General features: G+C 37.1%; 1 protein-coding gene across 2 annotated transcripts in view; it reads left to right on the plus strand.

The window, feature by feature from the left end:
* UBN2 (ubinuclein 2) overlaps positions 1 to 21,195 on the plus strand; it is a 54,507-nt gene that overhangs the window by 21,362 nt on the left and 11,950 nt on the right. The window contains exons 5-15 of one of the 2 annotated variants that reach the window (XM_032444407.1): positions 764 to 876; positions 1,934 to 2,432; positions 4,352 to 4,486; positions 5,788 to 5,858; positions 6,587 to 6,716; positions 8,241 to 8,359; positions 8,835 to 8,948; positions 10,369 to 10,512; positions 14,431 to 14,481; positions 15,792 to 15,834; positions 16,372 to 17,907. In XM_032444407.1, coding sequence (XP_032300298.1) covers positions 764 to 876; positions 1,934 to 2,432; positions 4,352 to 4,486; positions 5,788 to 5,858; positions 6,587 to 6,716; positions 8,241 to 8,359; positions 8,835 to 8,948; positions 10,369 to 10,512; positions 14,431 to 14,481; positions 15,792 to 15,834; positions 16,372 to 17,907 — 2,955 coding nt within the window. The remainder of the gene's footprint in view (positions 1 to 763; positions 877 to 1,933; positions 2,433 to 4,351; positions 4,487 to 5,787; positions 5,859 to 6,586; positions 6,717 to 8,240; positions 8,360 to 8,834; positions 8,949 to 10,368; positions 10,513 to 14,430; positions 14,482 to 15,791; positions 15,835 to 16,371; positions 17,908 to 21,195) is intronic. The other variant, XM_015861736.2, reaches the window with a different exon arrangement.

Here is a 21,195-nt window from a genome sequence, read left to right on the forward strand (position 1 = left end):
AATTTTATGAGAATTTTGTTCTCTAAGATGGAAACATAATTTTTCCAGCCATTGCTTTTGTAATTCTCTAGAAAATAGGATTGAAATGTTCTTGATAATCAGAATAGTAGTTAAAAGAAAATGTCTGATAAAATAAATTCACAACATAGAAATAGCTATAGGAAAAGATGTATTGGTATTTCTGTATGTATATGCTGCATGTTTCACAAAAAGCATACTGTACTATGTGCTGAATTATTTAAATACCAGCCCTTATGGTGCTGTGATTTGTATTTGTAACTTGGTGCTGTGCTGATGAAACGGCAATGTTTTGACTGTTGCTGCGTAACAACAGCTCAGTATGAAGACTTTTTTCCATCCCCACCTTCCCCCTCCACCATTCAGCTTTCCCACCCAGCCTCAGAAATTAAGCTAGGCTTGGCCAAGAAGTTTGGAGGGGAGACCACTGATCTGAATAGCCAGAAAGATGTGCCGTACCATATTGCATTGTACTTAGCAATGCGACTGTGGGAGCAGAAGAATGGAGAATTTGATCTTCCAAGATGGCTGCTTCTCAGGGAGGCAATGTGACAGTCTACTTGTACCTCAAAAAAAAGTAACTGGTATTGCTGTTCTGAATCCAGTTGTACTGTTTGCCTTCACACACATCAGGATATGTTTTTCTGGCTCCCAACTGGAAACTGTAAGGAAAATTAGATGTTTTTAGCTGTAAAAATATGTTTTGATGGAAGAATCTTTGTCCTGCATTTAATTCATTTTGTAGATTGCAAAGTTAAAAGAAAGTGAAGATCATGGAATGAAGAAGCGCAAGAGGAAAGATGAAGGGATGGAAAAGGAGAAGAAGCCTCGGAAAATGAAAGTTCCTAAGCAGTTGGGGTAGGTTTCTTTAACTAAAATGTTGAATTGTATATGAAGTGTATTTCTGAGATTTGCATACCACAGTGAGATTATCACAGCTGTTTGGGATTGTGTTGTTAATTCATATTTAAAGGCTAATAGACTTTGGTCTAGGATGTTTTTGTTTGCATTCTATGACTAACTTTCAAAATCTAGGGGGATGTGAATGGGGAAAAAAAATAAAAGGGAAAATCAATTATGGAAAATATAGAAATCTTGAGTCTGTGAACAGTGTTATCAATCATCGTTCTACCCAGAGTTTTCTGACAGTAAAAATTACATCTTTGTTTTCTACCTTCTAATGAAAAATAGCTTTCTATCCCTAGAGTTCTGTTTTGGGAAACTGCAAGCGTAGCTTGATTATTCTACATATTTCTTAGTAATTTTTGTGTACTTTCTTGTGTTTTGAGGCTAGCATGAAAGGATGATGGCCTTGTAAGATGACAGAGTTTTTAACTGGCTTCTGGAAAACTGTCCTTGAGTGAATGTTGTCTTATTGTAGATAATCAGTTGGTATTGGAGACCTGTTGGTTTTTTTTTTCTTTTTTTTTATCAAGGACAAGAACTGGGGGGTAAATAGTCACTTTAACTGGCATGTAAATGTTGAGCCTACATATAAAAATACTTAATGGAGAGAATTTTTTACACATATATGGCGTGCTTAAACTTTTAAGTAACCTGCTACTGCTTTGGAGTCTAAGCAAGTTTGTGTACTAGCAGTGTAAATCTAACTGTAAGTCTTATTTCAGGTTGAGAAGTGTAGATGAGAAGTGTAGAGTAAATGAACCTTTTCTTGAAGTATACGTATCATAGTTTAAAAAAACCAAAACAAAACAGACCTTCATCTGAAGATCATGGAATCATAGGACAAGCAGAGGTTTGAGGTAGCTGGTAGAAGAGTCTGAAGGTGGAAACACTTGTTTCCATCTGCTAACTTTTAAAAAAGTTCTAAACTGTCAGTTTTTTCAAGGCTTTAATCACCTTTAACAGAATAATAACAAATTTCATTCTAATGAAGTATTTCTTTCCCCTACAGAGTAATGGCCTTAAATTCACACAAGTCTGAAAAGAAGAAAAAGAAATTTTATAAAGACTCGCTCTCTCTGGCTGCCATGATCCGTAAATTTCAAAAGGAGAAGGAAGCCATGAGGAAGAAGGAATCTAGTCCAAAACCTCCAGTGACTATTGCGACCTCTACCCCTAGTAAAATTCCTTCTTCCTCTCTCAGTGCAGGAAATGATATCTCTGACTTGAATCTTAAGATCAGCGATCCTGTCCTCTCCATTTTTGGTAGCACAAATGAACGTGATATCCTGCAAGAAACTGAAAGTGCCCTGGAGATGTTGGGAGACATTGACTTTGACAAGTTGCTTGATGGCACTTCTGATGGCAGCCCAGTTTCTGAGCTGTCAGGAGAAAATGGAAATGTCACTCATGCAACCTACACCTCTCAGGTCATGACACCCAAGCAGGTGCCTGCCCTCCCAGAAGGTCTGCCTGTGCTTCTTGAAAAGCGCATTGGAGATCTTCGAACAGTAAGTATGAACTCAGCAGTGACAGCTTGCAGTAAGGAATCGAGAGAAGTAGGAAGAATGCTTAGGATCTGAGTTGTCATCCTCAAATTGATGGTTGAAATGCTAAAAACATAGAATTAATGTTGATGGTTGTATTTATATTCAGATAAAAATGGATGTAGAGGTGATGTAGAACAATAGTTGAGATGGTGTTTGTTTCACAGTGAAGACAAGGTTTTCTACTGAAGCTTAACATGTTCAACAAATTGTAATGTTTTATTCCATAATGGGAATATCACTGTTAATTTTCACTTGAATTAGTTACTTAAATTATTAATATTCATGAATTTATACTTCCTCACCTAGTTTTAAAGAGGAAGCCTTTAAACTATTGCAGTTTAAAATTTAATGTCAGTCTGAAATTCTGCCTTTGTAACACAAATTATATGAACTTGCCAGTTTAAATGGTTGGGGTGGAGGGATGGGAGGTGGATGGTTTCTTCTGGAAGGTTGCAACGGAGTCTCAAAAATTTTAATGAAAAACAATAAGTTCCCGGTTTACAGACATCCTAGTTTATTGAAAGGGCTCAGAGCTGTTTAGATATTATATGCTCCTTGTTTCAGTTATGGATGTTATGTGAATGTATGAAGAAAATACTTACTCAATTGTCCAGATTCTGATCTTACCTGTGCAGCTTTTCCTTACTCAGAATAAAGTGCAGTTTTTCCTTACTCAGATTAAAGTGCAGCTTTTCCTTGCAAGTTTTATATTAGTAGTAGTTAAACTGCAGTTTTCTTTATAGTGACAGCAGCAGAGCTTGTTATCATTACTCAATCCTAGCTGTATGTAAATATTATAGAATATTCTTAGTTCTTTTAAAGTTAGTTATCCATAACTAAATATGGATAAGGGTTTAATTGTCACTAAACTGAGTGAGAGGGTTGTCTGCCTTCAAAATTTCAGGTTAATTTTTCAGTAAGTTTCTAGCATAACAGCAGTGGAACCAGATTAGGCCAAAACTGTTAGCTGCTAGCCACCAACTTCGTGCTGTATCACTAAAACACCCAACCCAGTTGGAAGAAAGTTTATCAAAGAGCCACTGAATTACAGTTAATTCTACAGTCGTCTACTTCTGCTCATGATTTCTGGAAATTTGGTGCTGGCTGAGCAGAGCAATTGTACATGTAAACTCGGGGTAGAACTAGACTATGTATTGACTTAAAGACTGCAGCTTCCTTGCCTTCTACAAATTGCCATCAACTGATGCCTTATCAGTGACAAATAAGTAAAAAAAAAAAAAAAAAAAAAAATTAAAAAATAGTTCCTATACAGTTTTTTCCAGACATTTATCAGGTTCGCATCTTTAGTGTTCTTTAATGCAAAGAAAGGTAAGCTATGTTCCATGAATGGAGTTATGATGTATCTAGATAAGAAGTTAAAAAAATGTAGAAAGCCACTGACTATATGTAGTGAAAACTTCCTGATCTCCTTGTGTAAATTAATGTCTTCTAGTTCCCTAATTGTGTAATTCTGAATTACAGTGGCAGAGGACAAAATTGCACACAAAGCAGAGAGATAATATAAAAATAAAATGCCTGTTTTTTTTTTGTTGTGATGGGAACTGTTAAGATAGTCTGTCTGTAGAACAAAAAATCCCAACAGTGATAGCAGTGTTCCTCAAGTCTGCCAATTTCATCCTTTTCAAAGACCAGAAGCACTGTGAGGTATGATAACATAACAATGAAATTGGCTTTGAGATCTCTCTGGGTCTGGAAAGTTAAAACATCTTTCCTTCCACTTTACCTTCCACTTTATGTAGATGAAAAGGTAATAACCTTCGTGTTATTTATTCTTAAAGATACTGCATCTAAGACTTTCAAATTTGTCTTGTTGGTATCTTAATCACTTGTAAACCTCTATAACTTTTCTTATTTTTTAGCAGAGAAACTGCTTCATTAATCTTAAAACAGATAGTGCCATCCTCTCAGCAGATGACTTTACAGTAGAAGGTAGTGAGCGGAGTGCAGTCCATACAGGAACTAAAAACCTACAGTATACGTTCATGACTGAAATGGTAAACGATTGAAGACAGTTGTCTGCATTACAGTTTCTGATGGAGTAACAGACTCCTATTTTACTGTGCAATATAGAGTTCACAATCTCAGAAAATATTTCTTTCTAACATAAGTAGGTCAGTTACAAAGAGGAAAAACAGTAAGTATTTAATACTAATGAAGGAATTTTGTCAAGTTAACACTTGCATTTATTTATAGAATTGACCTATGTTGTCAGCAGTTGCTAACTAAAATCCTTTAAGGACAAATTAGAGCCTTTCTCATTTGGCTGTTCTGCCATATAGCATGTTGACTGCCTACAGTATTTGTCAGACAGTATGATAACGTACTTACAAAAACTGCTGTAAGATATACTTTTTCAGCTTCTTCAGATAGTCACTCTCAGGTCCCGTTGCTAGAATGTCTCAAGACAGTAAGTGCTCTAAGGTTTGCTTTCTTTTTTTCTAGAGCGGAGGAAGAATAGAGAGGTTTTACTGATTTTTTTTGTTTTGTTTAGTTTTTTTGAACAGTGCAGGGAATTGACTTGGCATATTCGTAGAAGCTGCCATGGTTTGTGGACAGTAAGAATCTAGGCAAAAGAAACAACGATAAAGGAATTCTACACAGGCATTCCTGGGAGACTAGGAAAATCTTCTAATAAAAGGAAATGCACACATGAGTTATCTTGCTTTTTTTTTTTTTTTTCCTTGCCAGACAGAAATACAAAAGAGTTAGTTGGGAAGATTTTCCAGTGTTCATGCCCCAAGTCTAAAGTTGGAGACAATGCTCAACAGCACCAGAAAATGGGGATGAGATGTTCCTCGAGCATACACAGTTTCATTGTAGAAATTACTCTGAGGGGTTGAGATGGATACAAGAAAGGCTAAAAAACTGTAACTGGGCAAGGTACTTAAACAGAGGAAGAAACCAAGCCTTTTATACTTTGAGGATGGTGATGTGCTGATATGTCATGCAGGCAAGAGCTCCTCTTTTTAAAGCCATCAGTTTTACTGAGATAATAAAACCGCACTCCTGGTGTGGTTTGCTTTTTCAGGGTTATTGAAAAAACATCAGCAGTCCAGGTAGATTCTAAATGGAGTGATTGTGAGCACTAGAACAAAGAGTTGTTATTTGAATATGATGGTAATCTTCACCTTTTCTAAGTAGTTAAGTATAGTGGATTTTTTTTTTTCCCTAGCAGTGCTGTTCACTGAAAAATAAGAACGTGATTTAGCTGTAAAAGTAAAGCTATGAGTGTTGAGATTAAAATGACATCTGTGAACTTTTGAATATTCTTTTTTTTTCTTTGCTGTATTTTCAGGCTGCCAAGATGTTTGATGAAGAAGGCAGGAAGAAGTTTTTCACACAAGACATGAATAATATTCTGCTGGAGTAAGTGCTTATCTGTACAACCTTTCCTTTTTGGAAATGGGGTGAAAGGAAAAGTACAGAAGAGGAAGTATTGTTGAGTTTGTTCCAACAAAGCCCTTAAAAGTCAATGAAGGTAGATCAGTCTGAGCTAGTAATTAGGTAAAGAGATTTATATATGAATACAATTCCTGTCATGACTATCTGTCTGTCTTTCTCCACTGTAAAGTGTTTTGTAGTGCCCTGTGTCCTTGACTTCATGTGTAAAATTCAACAAATTTGCCATTTTTTCTTGCTGTCCCACATCTTCATAAATCAAAACACCTTTAGCTTTCATGAAGAAAAATTCTGACTCTTATTCTATAATCCTTCAGCTAAGAATTTAACGTATAGGGTTTTATGTCTTTAGTTATGTTAAATAATAAAAAGAAGTAATCTCTAGAAGACAAGCAGCCAAAATACTACCAATATTGATGTGAAACTGAAAGGAGTAAATAAAATTTGGATAGCAGCAATCATTGTTGCTGGGGAAGTATGCATCTGAAGGTCTTTTTTTGAATGGTTTCTTACCATTAAGACTACTTTTTTTTCTAAAAAGTTTGTTTAACAAATCTGAAAATATATCCCAGGCTGCTATTTGACGTATGCATAACTAGAATGTTATGCATACGAAGCTTCATTAGGTTTTTGTTCAGTTGTCATCTTCATCTTGGAGTGCCTCACTGGTTGGCTGTCTCTTGTTTGTTTGTCAGTATTGAGCTACAGTTACAGGAGATAAATCCTGCCATCCGCAATGGAGTGTACTCTCACCTTGAGGCTTTTGTGCCATGCAATAAGGACACACTGATAAAGCGTCTGAAGAAGTTACACCTCAATGTCCAGGTAATGGGGGGAGAGTAGCTCTAGTGTGAGTCAAATATGTAATAGTAAGGATAGAACACAGCAGAGTAGAGCAACAGCCATTGTCTCAAGTAAAGGAAAAGATTCTGTATCAATTGCTAGATCAGCATAAAAGCTTTTTTGTCTGCTCTTGTCACTACTTTAAGAACAAATACTGTAAGTATTTTAGACTTTACCATTTTGGGAATTAAATGCTTTTGTATTGAAAGCTGGATAGTTTTACAGAGTAGATAAAATGTAAGAGAACTAGAGGGCCACAATTATTGTGGTTATGATGGACTAAAAATTAGTGTTGTGTTCATTTTTGTGCTAGGAAAAAAAAAAGTGTATGGATTATAGATGATCAGCCTGTATTATTTGTGCATGTATGCTGCTTTTAAGTCTTACAGGTACTTTGTTTCATTTGCAGCTTCCTTCCTCTTAAAGAGCATGCCTTTCTCTTGAATTAAGAAAGGTTTCTGTGATCTGAAGGGTCCTGACCTGGTTCTTTAGATGAGATTCAGGACTAAATCTTGCAGAGGATCTGAGAGTGTGAGAATTCAGAACCTGCTGATTAGGAAGTCAATTTAATATGCTATTTCTACATTAAGCATTAAGATATAATACAAGATATAAAACAGGACTGAGAACATATAAGTTGGAAGATCACAGAATCATAGAATGGTTTGAGTTGGAAGGGAACTTAAAGATCATCTCCTTCCAACCAGGATGTGGCTCCAAGATATGGAAGAGAATTTAAAATGCAAGGAAGTACATATTTTTATTTCAATTTAATTTTTGGTATTCTTAATACCTGGATACTAAATTTATAGTATCATAGTATCATAGTCGCGTGCGGGTTGGAAGGGACCTTAGAGATCATCGAGTCCAACCCTCTGGGATTCGAGCCTCCTGTGTAGCAGGGTGGCACTTCTACCACTTGCGCCACAGGGGGGATTCGAACCCAGGGCCTCCAGTGTTGCAACGCGGCATTCCTACCACTGCGCCACCGGGGCACACTGTCCTTACCTTTGAGGCATATAAAACATTTTTACTTCTAGTAATAATCTAATGCATAGGCAATTGAATGCATTACTGAGGATATTTTTATACTACAGAGTTTTTGGAGACGTCATTCGTCATATTCTTATTTAAAAATATAAATGTTCATCAGTCAAGTCATTTTGCTTTTTCCCTGAGGTTTTATTCCATATTTTGATTTGGAAGGATGATTAAATGAGATTGTTATAATGTTTTGGGATGTTCATGAGTTGTTTTCTTGTGACTTTCTTTCATCGTTTCTGGTCTCAAGACTACATTAATTGTATGAGAAATTACAAGTGCATGTATTAATATTTCCAGTACTAACTATTGCCTGCAGCAGTACTTTCTACATGATGCCTGATTCCTGTTCAGTGCAACAGTATAGCCTATTGGGTGTGAGGGAGAAATAATTTCAGACAAATTATCTCAGGTTATTTTTATATTGCATCGGGTAGGACTGATTTGGTGTTTCTTTTATCGCAGGATGACCGCTTGAGAGAACCACTGCAGAAGTTGAAACTAGCTGTCAGTAATGTCATGCCTGAACAGTTATGCAAATATCAAGAGGATTGTCAGGCCCGTAACCTAGCTAAGAATGCCAAGTAAGTATTTCTGGGATCTGCATGTTCACATTTTAGAGAGACCTGAAAGCTCGCCTCTATGTCCTTCATTCTCTAAACTCAGCAAAGTATTGAGCTCTAGTTGAGTTGTACAAAGTATATGGTATCATTTCAGTGATGTTATCACCTAACTTCAGAAAGAAATTTCATTATCTGAATGAAATACATCTTGAGAGAAAGAAATTGTGAGGAGGAGTCTGGACATACTCAACATGCATGTGTTCAGATTCACGATCCTTCTGTCCTTTTATATTTTAGTTGTTTCCTGCGTAGCTAACTGATTTAGACACAGAGAAGAATTAGCATCTTTTCATTTCTCAGGATAAAGCACTTTAGGGAGAATACAGCTAGAGTGTGAAGATCCTTTTTTTTTTACTTAACATCTAACACAGTACTTCTTCAGTGAAATATTTTATATGTTGCATATCAATAAGGAAAGCAATTGTTTTAAATGTAGGCTGCAAACAGAAGATGAACGAGAGAAAAATGGATCAGAGGAAGATGATGATGAGAAACCTGGAAAGAGGGTTGTGGGGCCCAGAAAGAAGTTTCATTGGGATGACACAGTAAGGTAAGAAACTGCGTTTTCCACTAAGATTTTTTCCTGCTCTTGTGTGTTAAAGTCTTGGCAGGGAGTGTTGTTACGTAGTATTGTTTAATAAATAGTTGTTATCAGAGGTGCATCATCTTACAAGTTTGGGGAAATGTTAGGAGGCAAAATAGGCAAGCTAAAATGCTGCACTGTAAGCATGCTTTTCTTTAACTTGAAAGGCTAGATCATCCCATGCCCAACCCTTTTTTCATTGCTTGTACAGGAGAATTTTCCTGGGCACAGTACCATGGGCTTTTTGAAGCAGAGAATAGAAGTGTAAGCAGAGTTGCACCTGCTTCACACCATTCTGGGGATGTCACAAAAAGCTGTCACTCAGTGAGTGGTAAAACTTGGGCCACAAGAGAATAGAAAGCCAAAATTGGGTGTGCTGGCTTGGCAAGTCTCCCAGTCCTTGGGAAAGCCAGCATCCAGAATGCATGAATCTTAACCCATCCTGCTATGTTAGAACACAAATTCTGTTGTCTCTCGAGAACAACGCACTCATCTGAAATGCTGAATTGTCAGAGTATATTTTACTGAAAAAAATTAGATTATTTAGATGATTTGAAGAACAAAAGGCTTTTAAGCAGACAGATCCCTCTAATTTACTACCTGCTTGTGCAAGTTCTAAATTTATTTTTGAACAGGTATAAATATTGTTTAAGGGGGCTGTTAAACTCGCTTTGAATCTTTTTTTATCTATAATATGTTAAGACAACAAGGAAGCAAGTTTCATGGAATATATTATGTGTACTATATATTGTTATGGCTACATTATGTATTATATACGCTGCTTTACATAGATATATATAGATAGATATCTATCTACATATATATATATATATATATATATATAGCTGATCTGGTCTTGTGGTATGATCAGGATACCTGAAGGGATATGTATTTAAAAATGAGTATTTTAATCTGGTTTTTATTTCATGAGACTTGGAAGAATCAATGTTACATAGCTCTTTCCACTTTTATATTTTTAAAGACAGCATCCATGTCAGAAAGTGTTCTGTTGAAATAACAATTCAGCGTAGAATAGATTTCACATGCTTTCAGACATTACCTATCTTAAATGAGATCAAGATTATTGTGAGCAAAGTGATAGAACATTTTTCAGTTATTAGGAAACAAAGATGTAAAACTTAGTTACAAAATGATAAATGAGATATATGATCTGCTGAGACCAGTAGAACAGTGGCAGATTATACAAGTTGCAGTAGCAACTTGTGTGATGGTTCCATTTTTTTAATGGAAGTTAGTTGTTTCTATGGAAGAAAACTGCTTACCAGTGAGCAGTAGCTGTATCAGTGCATCTATTTCTCATTCTGTTTCTGCTGATCTCTTGCAAAGTTAGTTTCTATCAGTATACTCACTGTGTTCTCCTCTGCAGATCTTTGTTGTGTAATCTTGTCAAGATCAAGCTGGGATGCTATGAACTAGAGCCAAACAGAAGTCAGTCTGCTGAAGATTACCTCAAAACCTTTATGGAAACAGAAGTGAAACCACTTTGGCCTAAAGGCTGGATGCAGGCAAGGTAAAATACCTGCTTTTTATATCTACTGCTTTTGGTGCTATTTTATGGACCTTATTTATTGTGATGGGTTTAACTCAGAAGTGTACTTTTAGTACTTCAAAATTGTCCATGTTTTAAGTAGGCTGATGAAGCAGTGATACAAGAACTTTATAAGTTTGAATTTCAACATCAGATTTTTAGAAGATGCTTAAGTTGTTGTGCTCTTATTTCTTGTATGCTATTGGGATGCTTTGTGATGATGCAGTTCAAAAATATACCTGTTTCTTGATCCTTACTGACTTGAGAGAACAACTATGCAAAGAGATAGAGATAAAATGAGAGCAGTAACAATTATTGTAAGATGCAAATTTGACAAAGTTCTCCGGCATTTTGAAGTGCAAGAAGAGAAACAAATATAGATGATGTGTTCTTTTCTTCCAAAGCATACACTGCAGAGGACAATCTTCCCTCAAATCTTGACCTAATTTTAAAAGCTAAACGATAGAACAGTATTAACAGATTTGCTGAGTAATAGTTTAATTGAAGATTAGTCGAATCAGCATTAAGTTGTGAAAACTACTTAGTTGTTTTGTTGGATAGTTTATGTAGAAAATAAGGCTGCAGCAAGCTGCTTGTTAAGAACTGCTGAAAGGAACAAATGCCTCAATGGCATACAGCTGTTTTATTTCTGCTCAGGAGTTTAGCTTTGTATGCTAAATTTGCTGATAAATATGCTGGTAAGAAGTCATCTGTTCATAGGAAAGTAGTTGAGATTTGGAATCCTGGTTTAGATCAGGGCAAGATACAGAGAGATCAGTGTTGATAGTAGTCAAGTGGTCAGATGACAGTGTGAGGTCATCCCAGAGGACAGTGGAGCATGTCAGAGTTGTTAATTTGAAAGCCATAAATGGTTCTCTCCTATCCATGGGATAAGCATGCTGTAAAGTTTCATAAGGTTTTAAACCAACTGTAGAAGTGGTTTCAGTAATAAAACAATCTGTCACCACTTACAAACAAACAAAAACAACAGAAAACACAAGAGCTGCCTTAACACGACTTTCTGCTGACCAGCGAGAGTTCATTTACCAACTGCACTGTTTGGATACCATAATTTTTGTATTTACGTGCTGTTTTTCCTGTATTTGCATTGAGAGATTGCTTTGATCAGCTAGACCCAGGATTGTGTTCAGATGACCTTTCTACTGCCTTTCTGGGCAGTTATGCATGGAGAAAGGAAAAGCAAATATTTCTTGTAGCATTCAGTCATAGTTCATAGTGCAGCATCTCTTGTACGCTGGATGAACATCTGGGATGTTAGGAGAGGGACATGCTGAAGTTTTAATATTTTTTAATTTTAATATCTGGCCTTGAGCTGGAAGGAGCTATGTAAAATAGGTGGGGGGAAGATATGCCATGTTAAAAATGAACTGCTATGTATTTCATTAGGAATGCTTACTAATCAGAGTAGGGTTATAACATAGAACTTTGTGGGCTTAAAATGAAGGAAGATTTTAATTTGCAAAGTCAACTGTATTAAGTAGGTTGCTCTGAAAGTAATGCCTCCTATTCGTTAACATGGAAAGTACAACAGATGCAAAGGCCACAAACTCACTATTTGATAGAACAAGTCGACATAGTCTTCACTATCAGCCAATTTGTGCAGATGGGGTGATCAAGATGTTCTTCATTTTGTGGTATGACAGCTGGGCGTAGCCATCTAGAATGTGGCTTCTTGTTCATGTTTCTGTTGCCACTGCTGAAACACCACCCACTGCCTCACCGTGCTTAGATCCATTGTTTGGTCTCCGTAAATGTTCAGCAAGTGTCTGTGAATGTCAGTGGGTGCAGTTTTTTCTTCATGGAGGCATTTAGTGACACACTTTTGCTTCATAGACTCTTCTTTGTCAGATGCCATTTTCTCAGCCTGTCTCTCTGCTGCCATCTTCCTCATGGCAGCAACGTGTAACTAAATGTTAGTGGGAAGGTTCAGCTTCTACTGCTGTACAAACGGCATCTGCTTCTGGTGTCATGAATCAGTATGGTAAAACAACGAACGTTAGTTTCAGAGCAGCCCTCATATGTTCCCCATTGTTCATTGCAGAAGTATGAGGTAAGGTGTTGAATACTACTTTAAATTGCACTTTGTTCATCTGTTAATGTGTGTTATAACTACTGTGGTCCTTTGTCACGTTATTTTTCTATGTGTAAAACTTCCATTTTCTACCCAATTAGACTGTTTTACTGATATTCATGGATTTTTAGAAATTCTTTTCATCCTTAAGGACTTCAGAGCCTTTTCAAGTAATGTAGATGTTGTCTGCCTAGGCTTCAGTTGAATTGGATGATCTTTGAGGTCTTTTCCAGCCTTGGTGATTCTTTGATAATATAACTGATTTCTTCGTAGATGGGTTGCATGCTGATTCCATGTCCTTTTAAAGATGCCTGTAATATAAATACGTGCATGTTTAAAGGAAGCAAAAAGAACAGGAAGACTTTCTTTGAATTCCCAGAGTTTCATCTTCTAGGGGATGGTTTTGCCAGTAGACCTGCAGAACACTTGAAGTCATGTCAGAGAAGAAGAGTCATACTGACCTTCCTCATCAGTAGTTTTATAGCTAAATATACTTATGTAATGGACAGATTGTTTTCCAGCTGCGTTCTTGCTGCCTTTAGTTATACTGGATCCTTGACTTCTGTTCCAGTGTTGGTTAAACTTTGCCTTGAGCCTTTAAGGACAACACTGCAAATTATTGGTGTCTCACATGACCCAGAATGAAAATGATCCAGGAGCGGTCAAAGTAGTAGGCAGGAGGCACAAGGGAAAGTGCTCTGGAGAAGCCGGATAGGTTAGTGAAACATTGAATAGGGAATGTTCCTTTTGTTTCCTGATGTTTTTAATAGACAGTGTTATACGGATCTGGAGGTTGGTATGGTAAATAAGGTGTGAAAACTGAATCTGATAAATAACCTGTTGGAAATGTAACCAGAGTGTGTCAACGCCTTCTTGCCAGATTGCATGAGATTTGTGGATACTTGGATTTTTCATAACAACTGCAGCTCTATAGGATGTTTTCAGTGGTGAAAAGCTCTCGTTTAGACAGCCATTCATGTTGTTAGTGGTAACATGACAGTGATGTAGGAAAACTGTCTAGTTTAGTATGTCTACCTGGAAGCAGAGAGGAGAGAGTTTTCATTAACTGTTTATAGCTGCATTTAGGTAGCATGCAAGTATAGGTACAGGGTAAAGAACTGTTCTCACTTCATAGAGAAGGAATAGATCACATGGGAATAAAACCACGTAAAATGTTAAGATTATCATAGCAACTCTAGCCTTTTACGAAGCTGTGTCACTGGCTCTGTGGTATAATATGAGAGTAAATGCAGAAGTCACAGGAGTGGCACATAATAGCCACTACAAAACATTGAAGGCTAGTATACACAAGCTTGTCTTGTGTTCTGGCTTCTTTCTACATTGAAATAAAACAAAGAAAAATCCCACAAAGAAGCACCAACAAAACGCACATACAGAACTCTCATCTGTGATCAGTATGTGGGCATGCAATGAGAAGAGTTTAAAATAATCCTTAATTTGATATTTGAAGTAGTCTGCTAGCCTTTGAGGACTTGAGGAGTCACAACTTTTTATTCCCTCCTGCTGGAAGAATGTAGTACTCTATGTACACTTCTGCTCGGCCATTGAACGAGGTATTGTGAATATAAACATAACCATTATTTTATTTAGCATTTGTTTGGTTTTTTTTAATGGCTGCCTACATTTGTGTTCTGACAGCAGTACAGATAAAATGTACCAACCAACTGCTTTGGAAACAGATAATAAAGGATTTCTCTGAGAATTCAAAGGTACTTGAGTATTAGCTGGTCATATTCTGACTGTCCCTGTAGAATCAACTTATGTTTTTTTTCTCACTACTCTTGCAGGATGCTTTTTAAAGAAAGCCGGAGTGTTCACAATCATCTCACTTCTGCTCCGTAAGTATTGACAGCTCAAAAGTAGCTTCAGTATGTGGTATCTCTTCATGCTACCTCTTTTTGGGGAGAGAAAAGAGATATTTTGGGATTTGTTTGGAGGCATTTGTATAATGTTCATAGATGTTTGATTGTTTAATTTAGATTTACCTGAAATACAGTATCACAGGAATATTATAACTTGGTTTTGAATTGTCTGAATAACTTACATGGATATTTGTGGACTAACACCTTTTCCTTAAATTATTCCAAAACACAATGCACAGCAAAATTTAGACAGTGTAGCATAGTATATTGAGTCCAGTACTTCTTGCTCTTTTTCTCATAAATCTTTGTAAACACAGTAGTTTTTGTATCTCAGTGAAATTTTACTTTCAGTGTTTTCAGATAGTGCTGTGTCCTTCTTAGGAGTTGCCCTCATTCATAAAGAACTCCAGTAACCAATTATGGCTTTGAATACTACCCAAACTATAACTATATATGATCAACACTGTATATTTTCTACCTAATAGCAAAACTGAGTCCAAGTCCATCTACAAAAAACATATTTTTTTTTTATTTCTAGATGCTTAGAATAGTAGAGCAGTGAAGTGTTAATCTGTTAATCCTTTTGAGGAAATAGGAATTAAATACAATGTGAAATGTTGAAGCAGGCAACTGATAGTTCTCAGTACTGTCTTTGCATGCATAACTGCCATTGGTGCTACAGCGCTCATTTGCACTACAAAAAAAAAAGAAAGAAAGAATGGCTTGTTCAACAAAAAGTAGTTAGAACTATTTCACAGTAGACAAGGAATGAAACCCTTGGAGGAGAAAAAAAACTGGTTTTGTGGTTTGAAATACAGATGGAAAAGTAAAGTGCACTACTGCTTTGGTGACAAAATAAACCAACCCAGCAATATAAAGTAAAATTCTGTAACCTTTATCCTGTATTGGTGATTTTCATTTAGATAAAGCTCTGCTGAAAGAAACTTCTAAGATTGTGAGGGACTGAAATGCCCTGAATTGAAAAATTACCAAAACTAAAACAAAAAACAACAACAAAAAAACAAACTCTTAACTTGGTATACATCAGTCTATATCAGTAGTTTGGTGAATTTTGTATCTAATTTACATGCGAAGTTGACAACAGTAGTTTAAAGATATGCTTGTGCTTTCTCTGAGTATGTTCTTAGATTTTCTGTTTCAAGAATGCTCTGTTAAGAAAGCTGGAGCCAAGTAGTCATCCTCTTAGTTTATTGGAATATAATCAGAGTGGCATTAAACTGTTTGCCTTTCTGTCTTCTGACATGTGTTTATCTCCCCTGCTTTAGGGCAAAGAAGAAAGTGATTCTGGCGCCTAAACCCAAAGTGAAGGTAAATGCCTTTTTACATATCTGACTTCTATATGACCATTCGGTACAACCAGTTTTCTGCCTCTGATCCAGAAAAAAAATCTTTCAAAAAAGGTTCATTCGGGAAATCATACCTTAAGGAAGTGCTATTAGAGTGTATTGGCTGGTAATCATGTGGGCATTAAACCATATAATACAAGAGGTTATCTGCATAACTTCGTAATGTTAAGCTGCATAGCTGTTTGAAAAATTGATTTTGAAGAAAGTAATAGTTTTATTAAAGTTCTATCCGTTTCTACCTAGTGATCAAATTAGCCATTCTGTTCTTTGCAGCACAGATTGTAATTAACCTTGTAAAGCACCAATGTGTGATCTTAAAACACAAATATTAAATTCACACAGGACACCGATATATCATAGGTATCTTAATATGAAAACTTCAGTAGTAGATTTTAGGTTCCTCTGAATTTATAGAATAATAGTACTCAACCAAAAAAGACTTTGAATCTACTCCAGGCAGGCTGTTAAACTTTTCTTTTACTTATTTTTTCATTCTTAGGACTCTAGTCCAAAGAAAGAACAGAAAACTTGTATATCTTCAGTTAATTCAGGTTGTGCTACTACACTGAGTACTGGTGCACCTGTCTGCACCCCATCCAGCTCTAGCTGCACACCAGCTCCAGAGACTATCTGCTTGGACGACTCACTGGATGAAGACCTTTCTTTCCACCCACCCTCACTGGACTCTATTTCTGATGCTCTCGCAGTTATCAATAATGGTGCCAAGGGATCTCCTCTTGGGTCCGCTATAGAGACGCCAACATCCAGACCTCGCCCTGGGCTGAGGGAAGAGAAACTGGCAAGCATTATGAGTAAGTTGCCTCTGGCAACTTCTAAGAAAGTAGAGCCCGCTCAAACACCCCACTCATCAAGTCTTATTGCTGGTCACACAGGTCCAGTACCAAAGAAACCCCAGGACTTAGTTCACACTGGTATCTCTTCAGGCCTTATTGCTGGATCTTCAATTCAAAATCCTAAAGTTTCCCTAGAGCCTTTGCCAGCCAAGCTACTTCAGCAAGGACTACAGAGGTCAAGCCAGATCCAAGCTGCTGCTGCTTCTTCACAGACTCATGTTTCTTCCTCTAAAACCCAAGCAGCTATTTCTACCACCTCTCAAAGACCCAAGGATACTAACATCTTGGTATCATCTTCTGAGGTTCAAGGTGGTTCTTCAACGTCACAAATGACAAAGGTGCACCAGCATTCAGCTGTACAGCAGAAATATGTATCTCCTTTACAAGCAACTATTAGTAAATCACAGACCAATCCAGTCGTGAAGTTGAGCAGTAATCCCAAACTGTCTTGCTCATCACCAGTCATCAAAGCTCAAGAGAAGTCTGTAGTGTATCGCCTGCCTTTGTCTAATCCCTCATCTGGAAGTGGCTCTCAAGTATCTCACCCACTGGTTTCTCGGACAACATCCAGCGCCTCTACCTCTAGTAACTACTTAGCCAAGGCTATGGTGTCGCAGGTTTCTTCCCAGGGTTTCAAGCCTCCCTTCTCCATGGCTGCCTCTCCCAAACCTGCTGCCTCTCCCAAGCCCACTGCATCAAAGCCCTCTGTGACACCTAAGCCTAATGCATCACCTAAGTTTTCATCTAAGTCCACCTCATCCCCCAGGCCTGCAGCAACACCCAGTTCTTCCAGTTCAAGTGCACTAGTTTCCCAGAGTAGTCACTCCAGCAACACTCCCCTACATAAACAGACCGGTGGTGTAAATATCAGCAGGCAGTCTCCCACAATGAATTTGCTGCCCTCTAATCGCACCTCAGGCCTTCAGCCTGCAAAGAACCCTCAGGCTTCTTCAAAATTGCCCAACTCTTCTCCTTCTGGAACTGCTGGTAAAAATAATTTGGGTGGAGTTGGAATGAATGTACCTGCCAGCAGAGGCAGTAACCTTAACTCAAGTGGAGCTAGTAGGACTAGTCTGTCTGTGGGAGCAGGAAGTGGAACACAGGGTGCTACTAAACAATTGTCAACTCCACACAGACCATCTTCTGCCTCAGGGTCTCCAGTTGTAGCAGCCAGTGTGCAGGTATGCATCTGAGTTTACATTTAAATCTGACGTTCATATTTATCACACTTTGTAAACATTCTTTCTCACAATATCTTGTTTTGAAATTGAATCCTAAACTTAATGCTGACACTTCACTAAGCATCAATGCTAAAATGGATGAAATGCTTTCACAACAGTGAATAGGTATTTCCAGCTGATGTAAAATCAAGGGATAGGGCGAAGGAATCCTCAGTAAAAAGAAGCAGTTGGTCTGTAGTATGAAATATTTTCTTTTCTTTAAAGAAAGCCCTATAAAAGGTGAGCTTTGTGTGTCGTATTTTCAGAGTATGCAGTATTGTCTTGCATTATTGAATTTCTGTATTGTTGCCTACTTATCTGTAAAGACTGTTCTTACATAAGAAGTCTTAGAGAAGCTTTGTGACTGGTTTACAAAGCTGGAGTTCAGTTGTTTGTGGTTAGAGTATAATGCAAGGCATGAATTTAGCAATGCAGAACTTTTTAAAGTAGTTGTGATTGTTAAATATGTATTTTACTTTGTAGGATCTAATCAAACTGAGTTAGAGGTTTATCTATATGTAAAGATAATAGAAGAGACTTGTGAGAGCTTATGCAAAACTTTTACACTGGGGATTAAAAAAAGAAGTCATATAACACAAATGTTTTAAAAATACTGTTGTTCTAAAACCCAAGCAAATCTATTACTTGTTCAGAAGACAACCTACTTTATGCATTCTTCTTACTGGGAACAATTTAATTACTGAGATGATTTGAAGTATTCCTCTCTTTTTATAGTGCTCTTTCTGTTGTGAAGTCTGTGCTACTTACATTAAGGAAGACGATACCGTTGTAAATTAGAGTCTTGGTCTATAGCAAGCTAGAAAAATTATGTGCTTTTCTGAGTGATGTACATAGCTATTGTGTGGTAGTGGTACATACTCAGGTTTTCATAATGCTTTATAATAATCTTTTAGCCTGTTAATTTTTCTTAATGTAGCTGAAAAACAAGAAGAAAACGACCTTCGTGAGGTATTTCGATGGTCTTTCATCCTGCCGTACCTTGGAGTAAACAGGGTGTTTGATAGATTCTCATACAGCCTTCTCCTTATTTTGGGGTACTTTGGAGGGGAAAAAGAAAAAAGAAAACAATCCATGCCCTGTGTAAGGTTTACAGAGGTACCACAGGCAGTCTGGAGAAGAGCTAAGCTTAAATGTGGTGCAGTTTGGGTACTCTAGAAGGTGCCTCGACACAAGCAAGGCTGCAGTGAATGGTCTGGGGTTGATTTTTGTGTGTGAATCTGTGTGTGTGTGGAATCCACGATATCCACTGGGTTCAGTTGCTGTGATGTGGAAGAAATTGTGAAATAGTTGTGGTAGTTCTTAAAGTTGATGAACATAGGAAATGAGTAGTACTGTGTGAATTATGAGACCAATTCCAGCAAACCTTGTGCAGTTATAGGCAAATCATTATTTTTATAGAGACACTGATCGCTTGAATAATGAAATGCATCTTGGCAGACAGTGATGTTGAAGGGAGAGACTGCGGGGAATGTGGTGGATAATCAATTAACATGAGCTCATACTGTACTATAACAAAGTGTTCTGGCACATAGGCAGAGGAAATCCAGCTAGAGGAACTGAATTACATCTGGCATTACAAAGTTAATAATTGTGACTTCACGTGTATTTTGTTTTGTTTTTTTCTTGACACTTCCGAAGGTACTTTGGTGATGTAAAACAGTTTGGCAGAGTTTTCAGAGGAGGATAAAACATTCACTAAGAGTTCCTTCAGTGCGGACTGAGGCTCAGTCAGTGTAGTACATTCAAGAGAAGATGATAATCAAGTAACCTCCAAGTACACTGAAGGAGGAAAGATTTGTGATAATAGGACTTTTTTTGCCTTAAAGACCTGCTGGGTCCTAGGTACTAAGGGCTTAGTTACCCTTCCTACGTTGCATAAGACTGAAAGTGAATTTCCACTAAATGCTTAGGTATTTCATTCCTGTCTAAATCAGACACTACTAATCCATCAGATAAGAACAGTACATAAGTTGCTTTTAAGAATATGCTGGTCTTCAAACTAACATGATTTCATGTGATGACAAAAAGGTGCTTGTAACTAGGGAGAGTTTCCAAAAAGCATTTCCCTCCTTTCCCACTTGATTGGTACAGTTGTTAACTTGGATATAAACCTGCATCACCTGTAGCTCCTCAGAATTTTAACAAAGTATATTATGTTGTATTTTGAGAACATAAAGCCAAAATAATGTAAAATTGAGCAATTATTTTAAGTTATTTAAGCTCTACCTATCATTGACACACTTGAGCAGAATACCACTTGGATTTTTAAGGGTATTAATGACTCAAATTTACATGACCAAGTCAAACCTTTTGTGAGGTGCTATCATAGTTGATGGCACTTCATTTGCAGCTCATTTATGACGCTCTCTGTGAGTACTTTCCCTCAAGTAAACAGTAAACAGGTTCTTGACAGAACACACTGAAAAGCTCCTTTTTGGTTTGAGGCTTTTTACAAAGGCAGTACTGTAAGAAACTGCTGTGTGGCTTTTATTCTGTTGTACAGAGAAGATAACATAGTGCACAGCTGCCATTTTGTTGTACAGGAGCTTAGTGTGAAATTAGTACATCTGAAGTGACCAAACATGTATGTTCTCCCAGTGTTTTCATCCACGTTTTTCTACTTGTGAAATGAAATCTGTCTTAGCAGCTGTCACTCCTAAGATGGCCAATACAAATATTTCCTATGAGAGCTTGCTTGGTACTTGTGTTCACAGCCATATAATTTTAAAATGTTGTCTTAAGCAGCACTATCTTTCCTTTAGCAGCTTTCATGTAAACATGTTAAGACCCAAATGGTAATAGAAAATGTTTATCTTTAAGGAGTTTTCATCACTTTGCTATTTCTATTAGTTGATGGTTCAGAACTCAGGGAGATAAGTTTTGGGTTTAGTTAAGACTGGCTTGACCAAATGCGCAAATATTAAGCCTTCTTCAGTCTCTGAATCTTCATAGCTCAGACATCTAAACACACAAGTTTGGCTCTAATTTAAAATGCTTCTTTCTGTACTTGCTAACTTGAGAACTGAACATTACCCTATGAAATTATTGCAAGTTTAGTGAATGAAAGATTGTTGAATAGGAACAAACCAAACAGCTTCTAAATTCAGAGAAATTAATGTAAGATGGGAAAAGTTGTATCTGAAATATTCTGACTAATCATGCATTTTCATTTTTAAACTGAGGTGAATTTAACTTGAGACATATGTGGGGTGGAGAGAGTTCATTTCT

Source organism: Coturnix japonica, chromosome 1, assembly GCF_001577835.2.
Source record: "Coturnix japonica isolate 7356 chromosome 1, Coturnix japonica 2.1, whole genome shotgun sequence".
NCBI classification, from domain to species: domain Eukaryota; kingdom Metazoa; phylum Chordata; class Aves; order Galliformes; family Phasianidae; genus Coturnix; species Coturnix japonica.